The sequence below is a fragment of the Lytechinus pictus genome, chromosome 19 (genome assembly GCF_037042905.1).
Source record: "Lytechinus pictus isolate F3 Inbred chromosome 19, Lp3.0, whole genome shotgun sequence".
Classification (NCBI taxonomy): Eukaryota; Metazoa; Echinodermata; class Echinoidea; order Temnopleuroida; family Toxopneustidae; genus Lytechinus; species Lytechinus pictus.
Genome location: NC_087263.1, coordinates 8,059,169 through 8,084,514, shown reverse-complemented (window position 1 = coordinate 8,084,514; position 25,346 = coordinate 8,059,169). Strand labels below are relative to the sequence as shown.

The following is a 25,346-nucleotide window of genomic DNA, read 5'->3' as shown; positions in this document are numbered from 1 at the left end:
AATTAAAAACATCAGTTTCACAATATCACACCCAAAAACACAAGAACAAATAGTTAAGAATATAAATATTAAAAAAAAGACAGAGCATAATGTAAAAGGTAATTGATCAATTATTTTCGATCACATTGGTGCAGATGGAATTTGCAACTAAAACTAGATGCATGTATTAATTTTAATTTTATGTTTATTTACTTTCTTGAGAAATCAGCCGTTCACAACAATATACATTAATCCTGTTAATTCAGAGAGATGAGAATCTTCCGAAAGAAGAGTGAAAATATCACACTTTTCAAGAAAGGCATATACCAGTATATTACTCTATCAGGAAAGGAAATTTTATACCTATATATGAAGAGCCCACTTGCAAAAGGGGTTAGGTCCATTTTTCATCAAATTTGATTCTTATGTCTCAATGTATAGATTTTTAGTAGCTCTATAAGATGATACCAAAGAAAAATTGAAATTCCTATTAAAAAGAGAACTAAAATGGCAAAGAAAAGTCACCTTTTTTTTTCAAAAGGGGTTAGGTCCATTTCGGTTTAGTTGCAAAAGGGGTTAGGTCCACACATAAATTTTTTGGAAAAGAATATCTTAAAAAAAAGAAGACAGGTAGATTTCATTTATACCCAATTTTATGTTATCATGGTAGGGTATCATGGAAATTTTGTTTCGCATAAGAATATTGAAATATGGGAGAATTAAAAAAAAAATTTGAAGTGGACCTTACCCCTTTTGCAACCAAACTCTTCTGAAGAACATAAATTTCATTGTTTTCTGTATCTAAACCTCTAAATTTTTAGTCACTCTGATGATACCAAAGAAAATTTGAAATTCAAATGAAAACATGAATGAAAGTGGCAAAGAAAAATAAATTTTTTAATCAAAAGAGATTGGATTCATTTCAGTTTACTTGCAAAAGGGGTTACTTACGTCCACAATGTTAATTTTCTAAAAAAATATATAAATAAAATTGAAGACAGGTAGATTTCTTTTATACCCAATTTCATGTTCACATGATAGGGTAGTACATCATGACAATTTAGTTTCTCATAAGAATATTGCAATAAGTGAGAATAAAAAACATTTTTTTTTTCTCGGAATGGTCCAAAGTGGACCTAACCCCCTTTGTAACTAAACTCTTCAAATACAAATTCAAAGTAAACAAGGCTATTTTTTAATTACAGGGGAAATGAATATATATTAATATTGCAACTTTACAGACATCGTCACTGACGTAAAATGGATAATATACACATATAATATTTTAAGTTTTTTTAATTTAATGTTTAAACCATTTGGGGGGGAATAGACAATGATAGTCAGTATTCGAGATACAATACAACAGAACATACAACAAAGTAAAATTGGTTAGGGAGCCCCCAAAAGCAAGAACTTGTAGTTTAATAGGACTTCCTACAAAGAGTTCCCAACACTGTGAGGGCTTCGAAGAGAGAAAATAAGAAGAATAACAATTCTTCATGCGATAAATTGAAAGATTTTAGCAAGAATTATACGTCCATAATACATGTAACATCGAATAGGCACTTTATATTTATGAAACTATTCCAGTCAGCTGGAAACGAAATATGAAAATAGATAGCAAAGAGGCTTCTCTTAGGGAAGAAATATAATTTATATCTGGAAAAAGAATTTTGTCAATAGAGGAGTTAGTATCCAAAAACGTTTATGCAAATTTTATGAAATGTAACTTCGCAATACCTGATGTTTTCGAAAGTTAAAAAACAAATGTAGTTTTTCTTATGAAAAGATTGAACACGTTTTTAAGAGACCAAGACAATGTACTCTGAACAGTATATTAAGAGAGTTTTAGTTTAAAATGTTGCACGGCATTGCTTATACAAATCATCACTTGTTCCGTTTTAAAATCTCACAAAATAATCTTTGTTGTTATTGTAAAAAAGAGGAAGAAACATATCGCCATCTATTTTTGGAATGTGAATATGCTTGTTTGGTTTGGGATAATTGTAAGGAGATGTTTGGTTTTATTTCTACGGGTAATTTAAGCTGGGAGGAAATTCTTGTAGGTGTAGAATTAAAGGACGAAGGAAAGGAACGTGTAGTCAATCATTTTGTAATCTTTGTTAAATTTTTAATCTTCAAAGGGAGGGAAAAGGGTGCACTTATAACCATGGATGAAATTAAAAGGAAATTTAAAGAAGAAGAATGGGAAGAAAGAAGGCTGGCGCTAGGTAGAGGTAAGATGTCTCTTTATTTAAGGAAATGGGAAAATCTTAATTAAAAGAATATATTGGGAGAGTCAGGCAAAGGTATATATACAACGAGAGACAAAACCACAAAACAAAACAAAATAAACAAAAACACAGAAAAAACAAAAAACAATACGGAGAATTGGAGTCCCTTCCATGTAGAGTATAGGCATAAAGGGAAGGGTACTCCTTACCCGGGGACGGGGGAATGGGATGTAGAACATCACTTTTTATCTTTCTTTTTTTTTCTCTCTTATCATTTCATACATCTTGTTAATATTTCATTTTGTAATTGCTAAAACGCATTAGTATTAATTTCCAGTATCTTTGAAATTTGATGTATAATTTGTATAATTATACTTGTTATGGATTTATTGTATAATTTATCATCATGTTTCAAATAGTTTGTACAACTTGCTTATGGAATGTGAATGTGTATTTTGATTTGGGAGAATACAATAAAACATCCTTTAAAAAAATATATATATATTTGTAATATTTGATAATTTTTATTTCAAGAACTTAAATTTTTAGTCATACATGACATGAAATCATCACATGCCTACTATTTACAATAACTGGTAAATTATTAGCATCCCTATATAGAAATGAACAGGAATACAACATTAATACATTCAAGTTGATTTTCAAAGTAATTTGACACAACTTAATGGTAGTAATGCCCTTCTAGTAAACAATATCTACACATGCTATATGTGTTGTTTTTATTTTGGTTAAATTAATTGATATTAATGCCCCATAATTACAAAAGCCCTCTCTTTTAATTATTTTCTATGTTACTCCTTAGACATGTTAGAGGCTTAGACGTTATAGACTAAAACCCGCCCCTACCACATCATCCTTCTCTCACACCCAAAACAATGAAATGATGAAGTAGGCTATACATTGTAGGATTTTGTAATTTTCTCTATAATGAAGTAGTAATTGTGATAGAATCGGATCATGTTTACTAGAATCGAGTCAATTTGACCAGATTTAGACCATTTTGACTAGTCAAGCTAATATATGTTTTTCAATAAGCATATTTCTGTTTTTGTGGACTCCCAATTCTGTTTATTTTGATTAAAAACATGCTTGCGTTTGCGTGATCTTTAGAGCGTTTCATCAACATAATTTGTCCGACAACTTGTCAGAAATGCAAAATTTTTCTTTCTTTTGATTGACTTAGAAGCACGGTTATTATGTTAATTGTCGGATAAAATGGGACTCGTCGGATAAAACGTCCGACAAGTCATTTCATGAACGCTCCCCTGGCTGTATTTAGTCAGATTTAATCAGATCCCGCTGACGCCAGCATGATTCCAGCCAAAGTGACCGGAATCGTAGTCATGATCGCGGTACTTCCCTAAACTTCTTTTCTCCTTTTCACATGAATATAGTTTTGTAAGTGCGATTCGTTCAATTGAAAATCCTTTAAAACTATATTCCTAAAGCCTACTTAGCCCTACCATAAAGATGCGTACGTACCCCCAACAACCCTCCTTTTTTATATACATGTATGTTTTTACTCTAATGAGTTTTGAATTAGTTACAATCCTCCTTTAAACTTGTCAAAGAGGCACGTGAAAGTAAAATCCGAAATACTTAGATGAACTAGACATTATGCATTGACGTCTTCGCGCCATCTTAACGGTCAGGTCCTTTGCCTTGCGTGTGTTTGGTGATCTGCACTGGCGTATCTCTGACAACTCCGTTTACGCGTATTCCTATATCCTCTCAGCGAGGGCGCTATGAGATTATGACGTCAAATGCATAAGGCCTGAACTTTTACACGTGGATGAAGCCGAGGTCGACTGCAATTGCAACCGCGAGGAGGATGACAGAAAGAGTCAGGCTTTCCAAAGACGAAGCTAATGCAGTAATTAAGAAATAAACAAAGGGAAGAAAATACATGTCAATAATACACGTTTATAGGGTCAATTAAATCAAAGTATAAAGAAATGGACCCATTTATTAAAGCCCAGTGTATATTCAATTAATCACGTTAATCTCGAATATGTATATTGTTATCAATCTCGTAACTGTAAAATTTCATTTCGAATATGGCTACTTCACTTATACGTCTGAATTTCCATCATTAGGGGTAGTTTTGAACATGTTATTTTTTTTGTAGGAACGTCCCAACATAAAGAATGTGTATTTGTGATATGGGCCGATGGGCATGGTATGGATTTTGATACACGATGGACAATCAACAATGGTCATTGCGGCTCCGCGGTATGCGTGTATAATGGGTGTGGCTGAGTGTTAGGTTTATAGAAATGTAAATCTCAGCCTAAAACTCTTCTAGGCAGGGGCTGCATGTTTTGCATTTGCCCTTACGAGTCTGATGCTATCACGTGGAAGGTCAGCCATAGGCCTACGTTTGATGAGGAAGACAATAGGGAGTTTTCGGTCTCACGACGGATTCGGGAACATAGAGAATGTATTGTCAAGTGCCATTCATGACAATGGATTCTTTGTCGAAAGTTAGTGAATCAAAACAACAGTTTTTCCTGGCCTCTGGACAAATGATGTATACTTGCACTTTTTCGTCGGTTCCGAAACTTACGACGATCTGGTGTTCCGTTTCACAAACCTTTGAGAAAGACCTCTCAGCTGTTCATCGTGATTTGACTTGCATTTTCAATATATTTGCTGTGTTCTTGAGTTCTTTCTGCGTGGCGTTGCGAAAAGTCGCGTCTGAAGCGTGCATGGCGGACGCATATTGGCCATATTATCATAAAGCAGTCCAGAGGGTCGAACTCCACTTATGCGTTCATCCAGACCGGGTGGATGTTTAATAATGCTGTTCGTAAGTTAAGAGCGACGTTACGAACGACTGGTGAACCTTTCTTACGCGCTAAATAATAATGAAAATCTAATGGTGAATATAATTTACCAGAAGATAGGATCACCAGTCGTTCAGAATGTCACTTTTGATGAAATGGCATTCGGGGCTGGGGGCATTTTGACAGGTAATACACATTAAGCTTTGGTATTGGGTATTCAAAAGAGAGGGAGAGAGAAAGAGAGAGAATCTTCCAATCTATTGTACAAATTAAGCTCCTTTATGTAAGAACACCTCCGGTCTGGAAACAAATATTTTTTTGATTATTTTCATATTTCTTACCTCTCCCTTCCACTTCGACGCATTGAACCGCCAGCTTGTTACAATCACTGAGGGGGTGTCCCCAAGCGCTGTGCCGACATCCATAGAGTGTATCACAAAAAGTTGTTTCTGTAAAACTGAACCAGACTGAGGAGAGCTCTGAACTTCCGTCAGCAATCACCGATGTATCAATAGCAGCGGCGTGGGAGCGGTCCGCATGACCAAACTCAGAACATACGAGCTGGATAAAGAGTCAAGTTCAGAAGAATGTTTTTTTAAATTCATATAGGTTGAGTCGGACATTGAGTTATTTTTCGGTGCAGTAGTAATCACAATCGGGTTTCTATTATTATTATTATTGATGTCGTTGTTATCATTATTATTAGTATTAATATTATTATTTTTATCATCATGATCATTATTATTGTTAATAATATTGTTATCAACGCTTTGAATGTGTAAATAATTATCTGCCATAGAAATCGTATCGGGTTAGAAAAGGAAAATAATGACACAACTACAAGTACCATTGTCTGATTGTAATTGGTTATTTGATTGGCAAAATGTCTCATGATAATTGATGGGGGAACTTCTGAAGGGGATACCCTTCGTTAAACTCACATCAGAATGAAGAATGTTCTCACAAATACCACGCCATTGGCCATCATGATACATCTCTACATAGCCCGATTTGTTATTGACCTCATCTGTTTTCATGTCAACTAGTCTTATGGGATGGTATGCCACAATATCTGTAAAGAGAGACCAAAGAATAATATAAACTTATTTACGGGGTCTATGAATCATTGCGTTTGTGTTCGTGAAATAATTTGTTTTCCACTATAACTGAAAGTCTTCTGATAAGTAAAATTAGTATATACACGTCGAACGTTTACAAATGCAGATACATAATAATAGTCTGGCGGTGTCAAGAGGTTTAGATCAGGAGTCTGATTAATGTTATTTTTCGTTTTTTTTCTGGAGATTTTTTCATTCTTGTTATGTTCTCCCTTCTTTACGTAAAGCCCTTATCAAGCACCACCCTATTTTATTTTTTTTACAATTATTAAAATAACTACCTACGAACGCAGAGGGCAGTAACACTTTACACTACTCTGACTGCATAGTGTTGCTGCCCTCTATGTTCGTTGGAAAGGACATACGAATATTATAAAGCTCACCAAATGGCTTACAAACGACGCCAACTTGTGATTCCTCCCCGCCTCCTGTCTGATTTGTAAGAGCTTGACAGTGGACACGTCCGGTTGACGGTACATACTCACACATACGTCCCGCGGTACCAGATCCTGCTTCAAAAGGCATCTGTCCTATTCCTAAGTATTGGTAAACCGACTTTTCATATCCCAGGTCAATGCAAATTCTGTCGTAGAAACGTTTATCCATGAAGATCGAAAGCAGCCAGACATGGGCCCACTGTCCATCTTGATAGATCTCTACCCGTCCTTGTTCAGTATAGCCACTTCCGGTTATCCGAAGGTTTCCATCTTGGTTTTAAGGAAATAGAGAAAATCTAATTGGTCTAATGTCAATTCGTCTAATTACCAACTCGTCTACTATCAATTGGTCTATCATCAATTCGTCCACTCTCCACATCGTCCAATTGCCATTTCACCACTCACCATTTCGTCTAATAACCAGTTGGTCCAATGGCCATTTAGTTCATAAACCAATTGGTCTAATTGGATAAGTGTTAATTGGGTGAAATGAATGAAAATAAAATGGGCATTAGACTAAATGGTTATTAGACGAAGTGATTATCGGACCAAATGGTTGTTAGGTGAAATGTTGATGGACGGAATAGCATTAGACTAAATAAAGGTAGACCATGTGATGAGTGGACGAGTTGGCAGTATATGAATCGGCAGTTTACCTTTACAGCAACATAGAGCGACAGGGAGTTTGCGCACCAAGACGTAAAACCTATTCAAGAACATAGAACATTCATTATCAAATGCTCCTCGTGACAATGAACAACCGATAAGTCTCTGTTTAAAACATTTGTAAATGTAGACAGCAGTTTTGTCTTGGATCCTGGACAAACGACACATTTTAAATCCTTCGTCTGCTCCAAACTTAGGGACGAAACTGCTGTTCCGGTTCACCAATTCTCGACAAAGACCTTGCAACTGTTCATTGTCATTTAACAGGCATTTTCAGTACATTTATTGTGTTCCTGAATCCATTCCTGTTGTAGCTGCGTAAAATTCCTAATCATGCCTTCACAACAACACTGAGTAATAGAAGGAAAGACATCCATACATATCAGGGGCTGCGGAACGGTTTTGAAGGGGAGGGAGGGGGGGGGGTCAATATATAATAGGTGAAAGGCGGTTGATCAGGTGATGACGCATCAGATGAAGCTTTTAGAATAATAATAATAATAGTAATATGCAACATTTATATAGCGCTTATGTTTCTAAGCGCTGCAAACTATTACCCTGGCTTTAGCACGGCTACCCTGATCGGGCGCATCGAGCATTCAAGGAATTCCTTCCTACCGGGTACCCATTCACTGGGTCGAGAGTGGCAAATGTAGATAAACGCCTTGCCAAAGGACGCTAGTGCTGTGGTGGGATTTGAACCCTAGACCTTGTGGTTCAAAGTCCACAGAGCCACAACACATTAGACGTTTTAGCATACATTTATTCCCAAAATAAGAGGGACTGCCCCCCCCCCCCCGGATAAAGACGATGGTAACTACAATGAGATTACTTACTCTCATTTGGTCCGCATCTGATTTGAGCAATGTTTCCAGGAGCACATGTTGTAGGTGTCTCTCTCTTGGTCACCGTACAGTCTTCCAGTCGTTCCTCATCGCCAGCACACACGACGTCCCACTGGAAGACGTCATCGAAAGTATCTGGTATCACACCGATCACTCTGGCGACAGTTCCACTTTCATACCCGATCATGCGACACACCACACTTGCTTCTCGGTTGGTCCAACTTCCGTCACAAAGTAACGCCCGTCGATCCCGTTCTCGATAAGCAACAGCGCCCTCATACGACCCTGCCCCACTCAGTAGGAAAATCAGATCATTGTCATTTGCTGTAGATGAGAAAATTCACAGAGAGATACTGTACGACAGTCACAACGGTGAAATCGAACCCTGCCCAACCTAATCGACTGCGTTATGCTAGTAGGTCCATGTTTTGACACACGAACAATCGGTTTTGAATCGGAAAATGTCAGTGTGACTATAGCCTATGTATCGATGTACAAACACTGAGCATGATGTTGGGCTAATATTAATTACTTCTTTGTGCTGACCTTTTTTCCATCTTCAAAGAAAATGAAAATACTATACTGTCAACCTAGAGCACTATAATTTGTTCGTGTTTATGCAGCCATGTTGTTATTAAAGCTACGCACACAAAGAAGTCAGACAAGCCCTTCATTGTATCATAAACGAAATGAAATCAAGTATATATGATAAGGGCAATTGTCAATGATAACCTAGTGACACCAGTGTTATCCTCCAAATTTCATCCATTCAGATGATGCAAAACATGGGGACGTGTTAAATAGATCACTCCTCGACACTGTGTGTGGGTGGGCGTGCGGATGTGGGAACGTTGGTGGATGCGTGTAATTATGTGTTACAGGGGCCGCGGATCGGTTTTCAAAGTGGGGGGCTGAGCCAAAAGTGGGGAGGCTGACCATGTAAAAAATCACAATCATATGGTCATTTTTACGTTTTTGTACATGGTTTTGGAAAAAAATGGGGGGGGGGAGGGGGCTAAAGCCCCGAGTCCCCCCCCCCCCCCCCCGCTTCCACGGCCCCTGTGTTAGGGATACGTAATGACCTGCTTCTGGTAACATTTTCTTACATTTTATTTGTCGAGCGGGGGCGTCCCCGGTCCAAATCGATTCCTCATCTCATTTCAAACCGTCTCATTTAGTAAACTCATGATTCCCATCGACCAATAAATTCAGGGTAGCCGTGCTAAAGCCTGGGTAATACTATGCAGAGCCTGGATGGATGATTATTATATTTTTAGTATATGTAACCGCAAACACACATTACCATGCACCTTTGTTTTTAATGATAAATGAGATCATGACGGCCAAATTACAAGACTCAAATGTATTTGTGCATTCTCCTGAAACACACACACAAGATCAATCGAAGTCTAATGCATGTTTTCATAAAAGTCCACAAAAAGTTAGCACTATAGACCATTTTTGGTTTAATTTTTTAAATAGTTTGTTTTTTTTTATGTCGATTTACTCCTTCGCTTTTATCAGTATGCTTTCGTACATTTCAACGATCCTCGCTCCCCTTCAAAAATAATTTTACAAAATAAATGAATAAAAACAGTTAATGGATAAAAGAAGATATTTGTGCAGATTATGGCAATGTATTGTACGGAGCTCGGGATAGGAAATGATAAAACTATTTTTTTATCTCGTTGAAATGAGTTACCTCGTTTTAACAAGACACTATGGTTTAAGAGCGACATAATTACTATGTCGCAAAAACGAGAAAAATCGTTTCAACGGGATAATTTTATTCTTTTACCATATCTATGCCCGGATTTCGAAGTAAAGAAACAGGCTTACCAAAACATTCGACTCCCATGTCTTGATTGTGATTGCAGTTCGATTCATGAACTGAGACCAGATGGCTCCTGCAATCGGTAAAACTGTCTTCATCCCCAGTGCAGCTTACGTTTTCAAAAATGTACCAAGTCTGCCCTTCTCCTATGGTAAAGAACCTTCGCGCTCCTCGTAAAAAACCTGCGTCCCGGCAGACCACGTCGGCCACAGCTTGAGTCATCGTGTCATTGCAGATGGTTCCTCGAAATCGGTGCTCAGTTATTGTTACTTCTACCCGACCATATTCAGGAAAGCCAGGTATTGTTTGCACAATAGACGTCGCTAAACAATTTGAAAATATGCATGCGTTATTTTAATTGTGCCCTTTTGGCATGAGACATCAACTGGCACGTGTCTTCGTAATAACAGTGTGCGCACCCAATAGTGACTTTTGGCCTAAAGAAATATGAATGAGGCGCGATGAATATAATCGTGCCAAAAGGTCTATTGTAATGCATTATGTATGGTAATACCCTTGTGTTCAATGTCACCCTATTCAAAGCCCTTTTGGCAGACGGATAAGCCGGGATACTCGTTTAGGGCTTATGGAATTCATAATTATCTACATAATTTTAACAAATTTTCAAAAATTAAGGACATCATTTTAAAAAGTATGTCAAGACGTACACGATGACACAAATAACTCAAATCACCCCAAAATTGGGTTTAGGCTCTTTTGGTACTAGGCCGACGATATATATTATACATACATCCATACATAGTTTCGTAAAGTCATTATATATATATATATATATATATATATATATATATATATATATATATATATATATATATATATATGAAGAGTTTAGTTGCAAAAGGGGTTAGGTCCACTTTAGACCATTCCGAGAAAAACATGTTTTTTTATTTTCACTTACTGCAATATTCTTATTAGAAACTAAATTGTCATGCTGTACTACCCTATCATGTGAGCTTCAAATTGGGTATTAAAAAAATCTACCTATTTTGAATTTGTTTCTATTTATTATTTAAAAAAATATCATTGCGGACCTAACCCCTTTTGCACGCAAACTGAAATGAATCAAAGTTATTTTTCTTTGTCAATCTTAATTACGATTTTATTTGAATTTCGAAATTTCTTTGGAATCATCAGAGCGACTAAAAACTTACAGGTTTTGAGACAGTTAACCATAAAATTTATGAAAAATGGACCTAACCCTATTTGAAAAAATGAGGTCTTCAGAAGAGTTTGGTTGCAAAAGGGTCCACTCCAAGAAAAACATTTTTTTTTAATTCTCCCATATTACAAAATTCTTATGCGAAACTAAATTTTCCTGATACCCTACCATGAGAACACAAAATCTGGTATAAAAGAAATCTATCTGTCTTTATATTCTTTTAAATATTCTTTTCCAAAAAAATTATGTGTGGACCGAACCCCTTTTGCAACCAAACTGAAATGGACCTAACCCCTTTTGAAAAAAAGGGGATTTAATTTGCCATTTTAATTCAATTTTTAATGGGAATTTCAACTTTTCTTTGGTATCATCTTATAGAGCTACTAAAAATTATATACATTGAGACAAAACTAAATCAAATTTGATGAAAAATTGACCTAACCCCTTTCGCAGGTGAGCTCTTCATGTATATATGTATATATATATATTTTAAAGAAATGTATGAAGAGAACAAAGGTAGGCGTAGCTTAAATCAAGGTTCCCCAGAGCTATCTACCCTTTGGAAAAATTGGTGATGCCGAAAAAATGTCCCTGCCGGGAATCGAACCCGGGCCCACAGCTTTGAACGCCGGTGCCTTAACCACTAGACCACAGAGACGGGTTAGTGGCTAGGGCGACCCCGATCCGATTGACCGTCAGATAGACAGATTTTCGACACCATACCAATTATAATTTCCTTTGTCGGGTGAAGGTTGGTTTTGAACAATGACAAGCCGCCATGCCTCAGCTGGATCAAAGCTATTGCTCTGAGATGTATATATACAGTGCGTATAAAAAAATGGGACAGTTTTGAAAAGTCGAATTTTGTTTCAAATTATGACGTCTTTATATTGATGTTAATAGATGCTCTGAAGTCTTATCTTTCAAATGCCATTTTTAAAAATGAGTTTTGTTCATGCTTGAGCGAACAAAAAACGTTTATGTCAAGGGTTCAAAAAAAGGCTTGCGCCAAATGGCATCAAATTAGACAATATTGAACATCAGATTTCTTACTAGTTTTCATTTTACTCGCTCCCATTTCTTAATTTCTGCATCAATCATATTCATACTTGGTGAATATGATCCTTGAGTGATACCACAAATGTGTTCAAGGGATGTTGAGGTCGAAGGTCATCTAGGGGTCAAAAGGTCAAATGATATGTGGTCATGTCCGTCCTTTTTAAAAGTTTTTGTTCAACTTGCTCTTATTTCTTTATTTCTGCACCAATTATGTTCATACTTGGTAAATATGATCCTTGGGTAATACTACATGTGTATTCATGAAGATGATGGGGTCAAAGGTCATCTAGGGATCAACAAATTATATTGCATATTTTAATCATCGCGAAATCAGGTTAGACTCGTGGTTCACAAACAACCTTGTTTTATTTAAATATGCTATCTTATAGCATTGAATATTCTTCGATAAGAAAAAAAAAATTATTGTCAACCTAACCAATGAGATTTCCTTTATTAATGAGGAAAGCTTGTGAAATATCCTTTATGTGCAACAAAGTTTATGGTGCCTTTGAAAGACATGAATCCTATTGTCAAGGGGACATTAATTTCTTTAACAAGTTAAATTGTGTGCTTGACAGGACAATGTTAATTCTAACATAAGGATTCATGACTTTCAAACTAAAAGACACCATAGCCTTTGCAGCACATAATACAAATATTTGATTAACTAACAAGCTCTCCTATTACTTGGGTCAATTTTTTTAGCTTTTGAAAAAAAAATCACCGCTGAAAGATACCATATTGGAAAAACAACAACAGAACAATTCAAGTAAATGAATAGATTTCAAAATGATTAGAATTCAAAATTTTTTGCAAAGATAATGAAAAGATTAAAAGGAGGTTTGTTGACTAGATTCAGATTTATTTCCAACAGAACATGAAAAATACACAATTAGCATGAAGTCTGATGATCAATATTTTATGCCATTTGGCGCAAGCCTTTTTTTAGAACCCCTGACAAAAACGTTTCGTGTTCGCTCAAGCATGAACGAAACTCAATTTTCAAAATGGCATTTGAAAGATAAGACAGAGCATCTTTTAACATCAAAATATAGACATCATTATTTGAAACTTATATATATATATATATATATATATGTGTGTGTGTGTGTGTGTGTGTGTGTGACAGAGGGAGTGGATGTATACGGGTGTGTATAGCTAAAAGGGCGGACATGGACTTACATTTTTCTCCTATCTGACAGACGACAATGGGATTGCGCTCCCGAGTGCATTGTCCTTGGTACGCCCATTCAATCTGAGGACATTCTGTGAAATACTCCTCGTCCCCGGTACAGCTGACTGTATTAATGATCGTGGGTATTGGCTCCGCTGGCCCATTATCACTACTGGTAATATAAGCCACATCTTGATACCCAAGGTTTTTACAGAAAACAAGAGCTGCGTTGATGTCAAAGTTCTCCAGGCAGAAAGTCCCCCACGTGCGGCCGTAGTATACGTAAGGTATACCTGCGTATTGTTGCAAGCTGGTTGGAGCTATGATCACCGCTGACATGGCGGAGAGAAAATAACACAATGTAAATATATTTATAATGATTAAAAATATATATTTTTGTTAAAGCACATATTGCATTCCAATTTGATATTTGGGTAGTATATTTCTCCCCATACTGATCTCCCATGTTTGATTGCAAATGTTAACTAGGGTTTTTTTTGGATATGCGTAAGATGGGGATGGATTTAACATTACGATTGAACTGTGCTACACTAACCCAAAAAAAAACAATATGAGCTGCACTGCAATACGTAAATGCATCCCCCCTCCTAAGATATCGATACTTTGTCGATCGAAGGCGGCCAAGTTGTTGGTTCTTACATATATAGACCGCTGCATATTTGAACCTCTGAACATATTTTATAACGCGCTAAGCTATTGGGGTATTTCGCTCCAGCAACGTACGGATCGCGTATTTTTTTTGTTAAACCACTGCTCCGCCAAAATTCCCAGAAGTAAGAAAAAACGGGTCGCGGGCAAGTCTAATCTGTGCGCTCAAGGCGTCACGCGCGTAAAACATTCCCCCATAGACATGATAGACTTGTGTGTTAATTGGCACTTTTGAAAAATTCATAAAAAATAAACGCGAAATTAGAGGGTCGAATGTTTACTACCATTGGATAGGATATATATCTGACATTCCATATCTGACCAGAGAAAGGTATCGTAGCCAGCTCATTTTAAAAATAAATCGTAATTTATGAAGATAACTATGATGGGATCAAATTTATCAACTGAAACAGTAAAATAGCCCTAATTCTTCCGCCAGCCAAAACAAAAAAAAAGTTCCAAAGTAATTTTATTATATCTTCCCAATTTGAGCAAAGGAAGTTCAGTAGTTACCATTTTTAGAATCAGTGTTAGATTTTCAATCATATTCATACACTTTTGTCAATCAGCAATATCAAATTGAAAAAAAAAATGGAATGGATTGGGTCGAACGAATATCTTTAGCCCTCCTGTTGTAATTAGGCTCATGGAACCTCAAGCAAAGCTCTCGCCCTGATCGTTCTCGCGTGAGATATGGGTTAAAGGCAAAATATAACATCGCTCCCTGTTTAAAAAAAAATCAATGTTGATACCTGAAAATAGTATGGGTATAACAGTTACAATATTAAAATGCCGTCATGAAAATCTCACATCACAAAAATCATTGGATATATTTATAAAAATATGAAATATAAGTGACCCTCTTTCAGTTGCAGGAGTCCGTTGTGACAGAAAGTTCGTTGCATTTCAAAATTGTGCCATGTATTTATTAGTAGCGCCCTCTTCCGATGAGAGTGTGCAATGCTCATAGATGATCGTTGATTGGTGCTCTGATGTGTGGAGGCGGGGCAACGAGCGACGAGGAACAAGTGTTTTGCTTCTAGGAAGTACGTTCCCATAAACACATCGGCGTTTGCGAGGTGCCATTGCAGTTTGGCCGCTCAGCGTGTCTGTGTTTACAAAGAATCCCCACGTTTCCACTGCCGCCATGTCCTCGCACTGATTGCGAGCGCTGATTGTGTTTATGATACGGTCTCATGTGGTCGTAAGAGGTCAAAGGCCAGTCTAGTGACTATTTTTAGAAATCCCAACACCACTTGGATTGATGCCTGCATGTTCGAACCAAGCATACGCATATCCCTGCTCCATGTAGGCCTATCGTAATTGCTATCTACTCTGTGTTTGGCAATACTCAAACTGATGAGGGGGGGGGGAGGGGTGTGTGAGTTCCTTGGTTTGCTCCAAAATTGTTACAAACGGTAACGGTCATTTTTTAGTATCGCAACTGTAAATTTATGTAAAACAAACAGCACTTGTTAATAATTATGACTTTGTTTTCATGATTATGTTTGCATGTTTTATGGGTTTGTAACTTATAATAAGACCATCATGATTATGTTTGTTTTGTTTATGGGTTTGTCAACCGCGTAGCCAGGATTTCATTTTGGAGGGGGCGGTATAAATGCACGCGAAGCGTGCCAACACTTACAGAGCGCGCGAAGCGCGCTCCCTAGGGGGTGGGTGCAGGGAGGGGGAGTTTCCCCCTCCCTCGCGAAGCGCGAAGCTTTCGGTGTTTCATAAATTAAAATGAAAAGGAGCCGTCTCTCTTGTCTCTATACCTATATCAGCTCCAATTCAGTTGACTATATTGTGATTTTGAACCTTGTTTTCAAAAGTGATTGTGAACGCACAAAAAAAGGAATACCACGGCGGAAATTAAAATAATAATAACCCCGCGCGAAGCGCGGAAGCTAAAGCGTTTTATCAATTTTTCTTGCAAAGAAAAGGGTCCCGAGAAAAGGGTATTCTCTAAGATATATTGAATACTTCCCTTGGAAAGATCAGATTTGATTACAAACAATTTAGCGACAGTAAGAAGTGTATATGCCGGAGGACGATATTCCTCCCCGCGCAGAGCAATGAAACTCTGAAATTTCAAAGGGCGGACGTTTCATCAAATGCATATCTCTAATACCCCATAGGCTCTAATTCAATTGATTTTGTAAGATTATTGAGCTTCATTACAAGGAAAATAGACTAAGTGCGCAAAAACTTGAAACTTCTGTGATTTATTGAAATTATATAAACAAGTGGAATGCCTCTGGCCGTCTCACCTGCATCACGCGATTCAATATAGCAGCAGTGCTGATTTTGAAAACTACTATAACTCGCACAAGATGTTCAGTGATACTTGGTTACTCTTATTTCCACGTTTTATGAACTAGACCAATACACTTATAGAGATATGATGGCAATTCAACAAATACCCCCAACGTGGCCAAAGTTCTTTGACCTTACATGACCTTTGACCTTGATCATGTGACCTGAAACTCGCACAGGATGTTCAGTGATACTTGATTACTATTATGTCCAAGTTTCATGAATCAGATCCATAAACTTTCAAAGTTATGATGGTAATTCAACAGATACCCCCAATTCGGCCAAAGTTCATTGACCCTAAATGACCTTTGACCTTGGTCATGTGACGTGAAACTCATGCAGGATGTTCAGTGATACTTGATTAACCTTATGTATAAGTTTCATGAACTAGGTCCATATATTTTCTAAGTTATGATGACATTTCAAAAACTTAACCTCAGGTTAAGATTTGGTGTTGACGCCGCCGCCGCCGCCGCCGTCGGAAAAGCGGCGCCTATAGTCTCACTCTGCTATGCAGGTGAGACAAAAAGGATGATGTATAATTTCTTTGACTTATCCTGAAGCGCTTCATTTTGAATGATAAAGAAACTTAAGTGTCATTCAAAATTTCATACTGAGGGCGCAAAAAAGGACAGGAGATGAATGTGCAGGGAAATGACATGAAGTTTAATAGAATTCGATAAAAAATATTGTACTCTTTTTTATTTAATACGACACGAATTTTATACTTTCCTCTTTTTAAATTAGGAACCTGTTTGCCCCAAAATTATGGTTGTTTAATAATGAGCTGAAAAGCAGGAGAAGTTGCCTATATGGAGGTGACGGCAGAAATTGATATAAAGATTTTTACCGCCTGGAGCCGACCCGACCAGAAGTTGCGCGATCAATTAAAAAAAAAGATAACTTCATATACTTCGGCCTAACCTTACTCTAAGTCGATGTCCTAATGTATACATTTGAACTTTAACTGGCAAAAAACACATATAGCTGAGGTGGAAAAATAGGGTTAAAGATAGGGTGGGGGAAACAATGGAGAACTGCAATATTGTAATTTAACCGCGCGCAGCGCGGAAGCAAAATTCATATATAAATTTAGAGCAAGAATGAAGGAGTTTCTCTTTTGAGAAAAAAAAAGAATAAAAAGAAAAAACCCACGAAGCTACCCTTCTTCCCTTTCCTACCTTCGCTTTTCCTTTTCCCCTCTCTTTTTCTCTTCTACGCGCCTGGGGTTTGTAGCTTATAATAAGACAAAATGATTGTTTGAATTTTAAATCCCCCAAGTATTTTTGCAACAATCAAAGTAACAGGGGCCGCGGAACGTTTTTCAAAGTGGGGGGGGGGGGCTGACCATCATCGGCTGAAAATCACAATCATATGGTCATTTTTACGTATTTGTACACGGTTTTGGAAAGGGGGGGGGGGCTGATGATGAGCCACCTCGGTTCCGCGGCCCCTGCATGCTAGAACGTAGTCAATTTGCAATTGAATCTGTTTCAACATCATCACGATACTCAACGGGACTCTGTTATAGTTTGTAGGTATGTGAGTTCCTTGGTTTGCTCCCGAGTATTATTCTTCAAAATTACAAACGGTAATGGTCATTTCTAGTATCGCAACTGTAAATTTATTTAAAACAAACAGCACTTTTTTATAATTATGACTTTGTTTTCATGATTATGTTTGTTTTGTTTTATGGGTTTGTAGCTTATAATAAGACCGAAATGATTGTTTAAAGTTTAATCCCCCAAGTATTTTTGCAACAATCAAAGTACCAGGGGCCGCGGAACGTTTTTCAAAGTGGGGGGGGGGGGGTGGCTAGCTGAGACAACTTGTGGGGGCTGACCATCATCGGCTAAAAATTACAATCATATGGTTATTTTTACGTATCAGTGTACACGGTTTTGGAAAAAGGGGGGCTGATGATGACGCCACCTCGGTTCCGCGGCCCCTGCATGTTAGAACGTAGTGTAAAATTTGCAATTGAATTTGTTTCAACAACATCAAGATACTCAACGGGACTGTTATAGTTTGTAGCCTATGCCTATAGGCCTTTTATTGTCCAAACAGTTGTAATGTTTGTAATTATGACTTTGTTTTATGCTTATAATTTTTTTTTTCGCTTATACTAAGACAAGACGCGGTAGTTTTAACTGATCCATTTCAAGTTGATATATATTCATGGGCTTACAGGAAAAATACTTATAAGTCTACAATAGTATTCATTATAGCCTTGGATTACATCTTTCATTTTATGAATCGTGTAGGCCTATAATGTTGATTAAATTTTGTACCCCTATTCTGGTTTGTGTGTGATTTATTATATTGTGGTGGGAGCTTACGAATCACTGGCGGATCAAGGGGGCACATCCTGCCCATGCCCATGCACCCCTATAACAACGTACAACACCCTCAAAATTGTAAATGTAAGTATCCCAAGTGTGCAAATTACCTATGCAGGGGGCCCGGAATGGAGCGGCATTGCGCCCCCGTCATGGATCATGTAGCCACTGATTTTTTTTCTGAATTCATTGCACAACTTCCCCTGAGCCATGCATGCACCGTTCAAGAACAAGTCCACCCAAACAAAAAGCTAATTGAATAGAAAGAGAAAAATCAAACAATTAGCATACCACTGAAAATTTCATCAAAATCGGAGCTAAAATAAGAATATTATGACATTTTAAAGTTTCGCTAAATTTCACAAAACAGTTATATGCACATCTTAGTTGGCATGCAAATGGGATGACTGATGACATAACCCAATCACTATTTTTTTGTACTTTATTATTATGAAATATGAAATATTCTCATTTTCTCCCCATTGTCATGTGAAATAAAGTTGCATTCCTACCCGAAGATGTATAATTAAATTGTTTTAACATTATCTGGTTCAGACAATATAGGGTCCTAATTTTCAAATCTGTAAAAGCTGAAATGATATATAATTCAAGCAATAAAATCAAAACAAAAATAATTAGTGAGTGACATCATTGACTCTTATTTTGCATATCATAGTATTGAGCATATAACTGTTTTTTTTTAAATCAGCGAAACTTTAAAATGTCATAACTTTCTTATTTTACATCCGATTTTGATGAAGTTTTCAGCGTTATTTTTGTTTGTTTGATTTTCTCTATCAAACTTTTTTTTTCTGGGGTGGACTTGACCTTTCAGGTAGGCATAATCTTGCCCAGCGCACTTGACATGATTTACAGGCCTAGCCTATAATATATCGATTTCACAACCGAAGAGTTGTCGAACATATTTATTTTTAAAGGAGAAAATTCTTACATCACCTAATGACCAGACCCCGTCACTGAACGAATTTATGAAACCATATATTCCAAAAAAGGCTTTATATGCTTTGTGCCAAAAAGAGCTTGTCAAAAGGAGGAAAACGCGGCTACGACCAGATATAGAAATTAGTTTTATGGCCGCAGACGTTACACCGGGCTGAAAATGTCTAAAGTAGAATTCACTAAAATTTTATGAAATTCTGATAACAGCAAAATTATTAAATTTGAAAGTTTAGCAATATTTTGTGAAACTAGTCGTCATGAATATTCATTAGGCATAGGCGGATCCAGGGGGGGGCCGCCCCCCCCCCCCCTATTGGCGGAGCAAAAAAGAAGAAAAAAAGGAAAGAAAGAAAAAAAAGAGAGGGAAAAAAAGAAGAGAAGGAAGACGAGTGAATAAAATAAGATGAGGGGAAGACTTGGAAAATAAAAATAATCTTTCATGTCACTAAAATTTTCGATCGCGCTTCGCGCTCGCATTCCCTGTTAGGTGATTTACATATCTCTTTCAATATGGAGCTTAAATATCAAGTTTGGAAGTCAATATATATTTCACCTCGGAAATCGAACTTTCATTATTTTGTGTGGTTTCCAAATCAATTTTTAAAAAGTGCTCTTTAAAAATGAAAGTTTTATGGTCTGAATATTAAAATTTCGGCTCGCGCTGCGCGCTCGCAAATTTTGATTTATCAGGTACCTATCATTTTCGTGTATTCAATTTAGTTTTCAAAATATCCCTTTTTCAGGTCTAATTGTCAAAACGTATCAGATAGCGATAAATGCTCGCATTTTGATTGGCGAGTTATGTATGTCTCAATATTTTATTATACAACAAACTACTTAAAATCCTCTTTTCAATACAGTTTATCAAAAATTTTGGCTCGCGCTTTGCGCTCGCATTAATGGTTAAAAATAGATTAACTGATGTATCGTATTCCTAATTACAAAAGTGCTTGAAATGTCCAGTTTTCAGGCCATAATATCATCAGATTTCTCACTCTCATTAGGCATTAATAAATAAGATTTAATAATTACACTGTCTCTTTTGTTTCATCTTGCGCTTAGCAAGAGGAATATGAAGATAGTCATCATTTTCATATGATGATAGGTCCTAAGGATGTCCCGGTCCAATGTCAAAACTTGAAGTAATGATAATGAAAAATATCAGCTCTTTATTAAGTTCGAGCCATATCCACCTCACAATTTTCCTTCAAACTGCTTGAAATATAGAGCTGAAATTGACTTTTTCAGATCGGAAATATGAAATAGTTTAAGCTCGCGCTTCGCGCTCGCTTTGATTTTCATGATAAAAAATGTATTTAGAATGCCTCGGGCTAAATCTGAAACGCGCGCGCATGTTTATTCAGATACTCAACTTGTTCTCTATATGTAAATCATTATCCAGTTTCAGAGCACAATATAAAAATTGTATGCTCGCGCTTTGCGCTCGCATCATTAATGTAGGAAGATCCCCTATTACTCATCCTTTTCATGATTTACAAAACATGAGCAGAGTGTCCCGATTTTAGGTCTAAGTCTCGATTTTTTTCGCTCGCGCTTCGCGCTCGCATCAATTGTTTAGTTATATAGCTATCCTGTTCAAGATTACAAAAATTGATAGAACTGATTACAAAAATTTTAAATTCTTTGTGTAGAAATGTCAAAAATTTTCAGCTCGCGCTTCGCGCTCGCATTATTTGATTGTTGAAATATTTAAGGTCTTCATGGCTATAAGTGCAAGCAGTCCTTAACGGGTACCTTTTCAATCAGTTCAAAACGTGTATAAAAATTTTCTGCCTGCGTTTTGCGCTCGCATTATTAATGTAAGGAAGACCCCAAATTACTCATCCTTTTCATGATTTACAAAACATGAATAGAGTGTCTCGTTTGTAGGTCTAAATCTCGAAATTTTCCACTCGCACTACGCGCTCGCATCAAATGTTTATATATATATATACCTATTCTTTTCAAGTTTCAAAAAGTGCTTAGAATTTCTATTCTTTAGGTCAAAATGTAAAAAAATGTCAGCTCGCATTATTTAATTGTTGAAAAATGTAACGTCTTCATGGCTAACTGCAAGAAGTATGTTACAGATACCGTTTCCATCAGTTCATTTCTGCTCGCACTTCGAGTTCGTAGTAATTATTTAGTTGCAAATACTTCTTTTTCAAGATAACAAACATTGCCCAGAATGTTCAAATTTTAGAAAAAATACATTAAAATTATAAAAAAGAATTTTTGCTCGCGCTTCGCGCTCGCATTATACGAATAAGGATTATGATAGTGTATATTCATGTTGATTTATTTAAGAATAAAGCTAGGAAGTTACTATGAGGACTACCCCTTCAAAGGAATAAACCCGGGGGGCCACTTCCATTGACGAGTGGATACCATGCGCGACCACGGGGTCTCGAAAAGCACCCTAAACACGTATTTTCCATGTTCTGAAAATGCACCCCTTAACAAGTATTGGCGTCTGAAACCCTACCCTTAACAAGTATTGGAAACAAAACTATACTCTTGGCAAGTATTCCTTGAAATGAACCCCTAAACAAGTATATTTTATTGTTGTGTCACGGGTCCGTCGGTCGTTGGTTTTACCTAATTTACACACCATTTGGTTTAGTAAGGTCCCACCTTCCTCACCTCGCGCAAATCGGACTCTAAACACGTAGTGTTGGGGCAAAAAGGACATCCTTTATACAACATTTTAATTTTGTTTTATCATCCCCGCAAATGTGACCCTAAACACGTAGCTTTCCTAGCGAAATAGATACCCTTTTTTCATTATTTTTTTGTTTTTGACACCCTTATCACGTTACGTACGTAACGTGCCCTATCTTGAAAAAGACATCCTTTTTACGTGTTTTCTTGGTCGCGCCTGGTATCCACTCGTCAATGTAAGTGGCCCCCCCGGGGGAATAAAACAAAAATCATCTTCGAGCGGCCGATCGGGGAAAATATGGCTGGAAAAAAAATCCTGCCCCCCCCCCTATCGGCGAAGGCTGGATCCCCCCTGATTAGGTGGTCTCATGGTGTCAGATCCCCACTTGCTCTTTTCTTATGATGGCCTACTAAATCAGTTGACAATCCATTTTTTTTTAGTTCTTGGAGGAAAAAAGGTGAATAAACCAGGTAATAAAATAAAAAATAAATGAGTGAGGATATGACATCAGTTGCCCATTGAATATTTATGAAGATATGTTTCACCAGATAATGTAATCTTTAAAATGTCGTAACTATGTTATCCCTTGCCCGGGCCGATTTTGATCAGATGTTCACTGTTTTGTTTTTCTGATTTTCCTTTATGTGTTCAAATCATATTAATTTCAGATTTAAGTACCCCTTTAAAAAACGCATTACAATTGCAGATTGCAAGTATCAGGCAGTTATATCATGAATGTTTACAGAACAAAAATCACAAAAATATATAGGCCTATAGGGAAACAATGCTGTAACAGAGGCCGAAATTATAACATAACTTGTAAATATACTTTTGAAGAAATATAATTGTTTCACGATTTCGTTCGATCGACAAATAAAGCCAGATTGCCGATTGTAGTAGGCCTATATTGTAAAAACAGTGGCAACCCCCCCCCCCCCCCCCTCCGAAACGCGGCGCGTATGGTAGGGTTAGGGGATTGGAGGGATTATGTGCATCCCTAATTTGCATACCTATCAGTCCAAAAGTGCGAAACATGCGGCTTTTGGAAAGCCATGCTTACATAAGGAAGGTTATCTCTGAAGTGCATTATTGTAAGTATCTGTGCGACACTTTTCTTCTCCCTACCTTCGTCCATTTCGGTTTTTTTTTCGTCTAACTTTTTACTTTTCGAGTTGAGCACAAAACACTGCGGCAAACCAAAGAACCAACTACCGTATAGTGCATCACACGTAGACTCTATGTACACGTACAGCGCATCCGCTGTATGGCCGGTATAAACGTGGTAGTATAGTTGCGTAATCCATGTTGACTGCATGTGCTGCAGTTGATTCACACAGGCACAGAGCAATCGCATGTATCATGCATGCCCATATATGGATGGAACTGCGAGTTTGATTGGCAGACCTACACGGTCTCTTATCACAGAGGGAGGCAGACAACGTTTTTTTGAACTCGGCCGTTGCAACTGTTTTGAATTATTATCGGCACGATAGAAATTATACAAAATCTTCAATTATAACCTATCAAAAGCATTTCTTTCGATTTTTTTGTTGGTTTCAGAGTTTTTAGGTTGATAGAAAGGCATTCATATACATATTTCATCTTTCACTTGATTTTTTTTAAATAACATGTCTACAACGTTAGTCTTTGCCTTTAAGTTCTCATTTATGTATATCCAAAACCACCTGAAGTCATCCTGTTACCACAATATTTTCTAAAGGTTATTGTTGATACTACGGAAAAGGGTTCCAAAAACCATTTGACTTTGTAGCAGAGCTGATATGTGATTTTGTATTGAAAATGAATATTGTCTAGTGACGAAGAGACGTTGATCCAATTAAGTGCTGAAAGAATGTGTGGGTGCAGCAGTTGTTATGCGCACTGGTCGTTTTTTATGGTATTTTTCCTATAGTATAGGCCTTCTGCATTGACTTGTTTCGAGGTTTCCTCAACCTGAAATATCACAGAGTATACATTTGCAGCAATGCTTGGTAGTGCACGACTAAGTTCATTAGTAGCCGTGATAAATCGGACTGAGAGATGAAAAGAGAATGGAAAGGGCCGGGTGGGGAGTGCGAATTAATGATAGAGAGAAAGGGTGAGATGAGATACAATTAAGGAGATTGATTTGGAAAAAATATATATATTGTGAAGAAAAAAGAAATGGGCCTTTAGCAAGACGCCTCGGGAGAATGCTTAAAAGGAGAATCTACCCAAGCAGAAAAATCAGATGAACTATACAAAACAAAAAACGTTTGAGGAAAATTGGACAACAGAAAGAAAGATATGAAGACAAATTGCCGAATTTATGAAGTGCTGGATGCACTACTAACCATTTATTTTGTTTACAAGTGTATTTATACTGCAAAAATTCATTATATGACCAATCACATGATTTTTTTTACTGAACTCGAATCAAGTTTACATTTTCATATTGCTATGTAGGCCTTTTTAGAATATCTAATGAACTCAAAATATTGAGCTTGACTATATTGTTATACCTTTAATCACTCAATATTATTATTATAAATACTTAACCATAAATTCATATTTTCAAGGTTGTTAAAGAGAACTATATAGTCTGTAATAATATGGAAACATAAAAAAACATATCCGTCATCAAGATAACCTGGTAAAAGTTTTGAGGAAATAAAAATTTCGGAAAAAATAAAATTTTGTAATGAAAAAAAAAAATGGTTAGTAGTGCACCTATGATGTCAGCAAGTTGGCAATTGCCTAGTGATATTCATTTCATTAAAAAAAATCATAACTTTCTTATTAGAAATCACTCTGATGATACCAAAGAAAATTATAAATTCAAATGAAAGCGTGAATGAAAGTTGAAAAGAAAAATAACTTTTTTAATCAAAAGAGATTGGATTAATTTCAGTTTACTTGCAAAAGGGGTTAGGTCCACAATGATAATTTTTTTTTAAATATATAGAAAAAATTGAAGAAAGGTAGATTTCTTTTATACCCGATTTTATGTTCACAAGCTAGGGTAGTACATCATGACAATTTAGTTTCTCATAAGAATATTGCAATAAGTGAGAATAAAAAACAT

General features: G+C 36.7%; 1 protein-coding gene across 1 annotated transcript; it reads right to left on the bottom strand.

Moving 5' to 3' along the window:
• Positions 1 to 1,294: 1,294 nt before the first annotated feature.
• Positions 1,295 to 23,593, bottom strand: LOC129282674 (scavenger receptor cysteine-rich domain superfamily protein-like). The gene is made up of 8 exons (XM_064113765.1): positions 23,408 to 23,593; positions 13,342 to 13,665; positions 9,926 to 10,243; positions 8,078 to 8,410; positions 6,522 to 6,845; positions 5,962 to 6,092; positions 5,362 to 5,581; positions 1,295 to 4,099 (listed from the first exon to the last, which is right to left on the bottom strand). The coding sequence occupies exons 1-8, from the start codon at positions 23,415 to 23,417 to the stop codon at positions 4,017 to 4,019; spliced, it is 1,743 nt and encodes a 580-aa protein (XP_063969835.1). The 5' UTR covers positions 23,418 to 23,593; the 3' UTR covers positions 1,295 to 4,016.
• Positions 23,594 to 25,346: the final 1,753 nt, after the last annotated feature.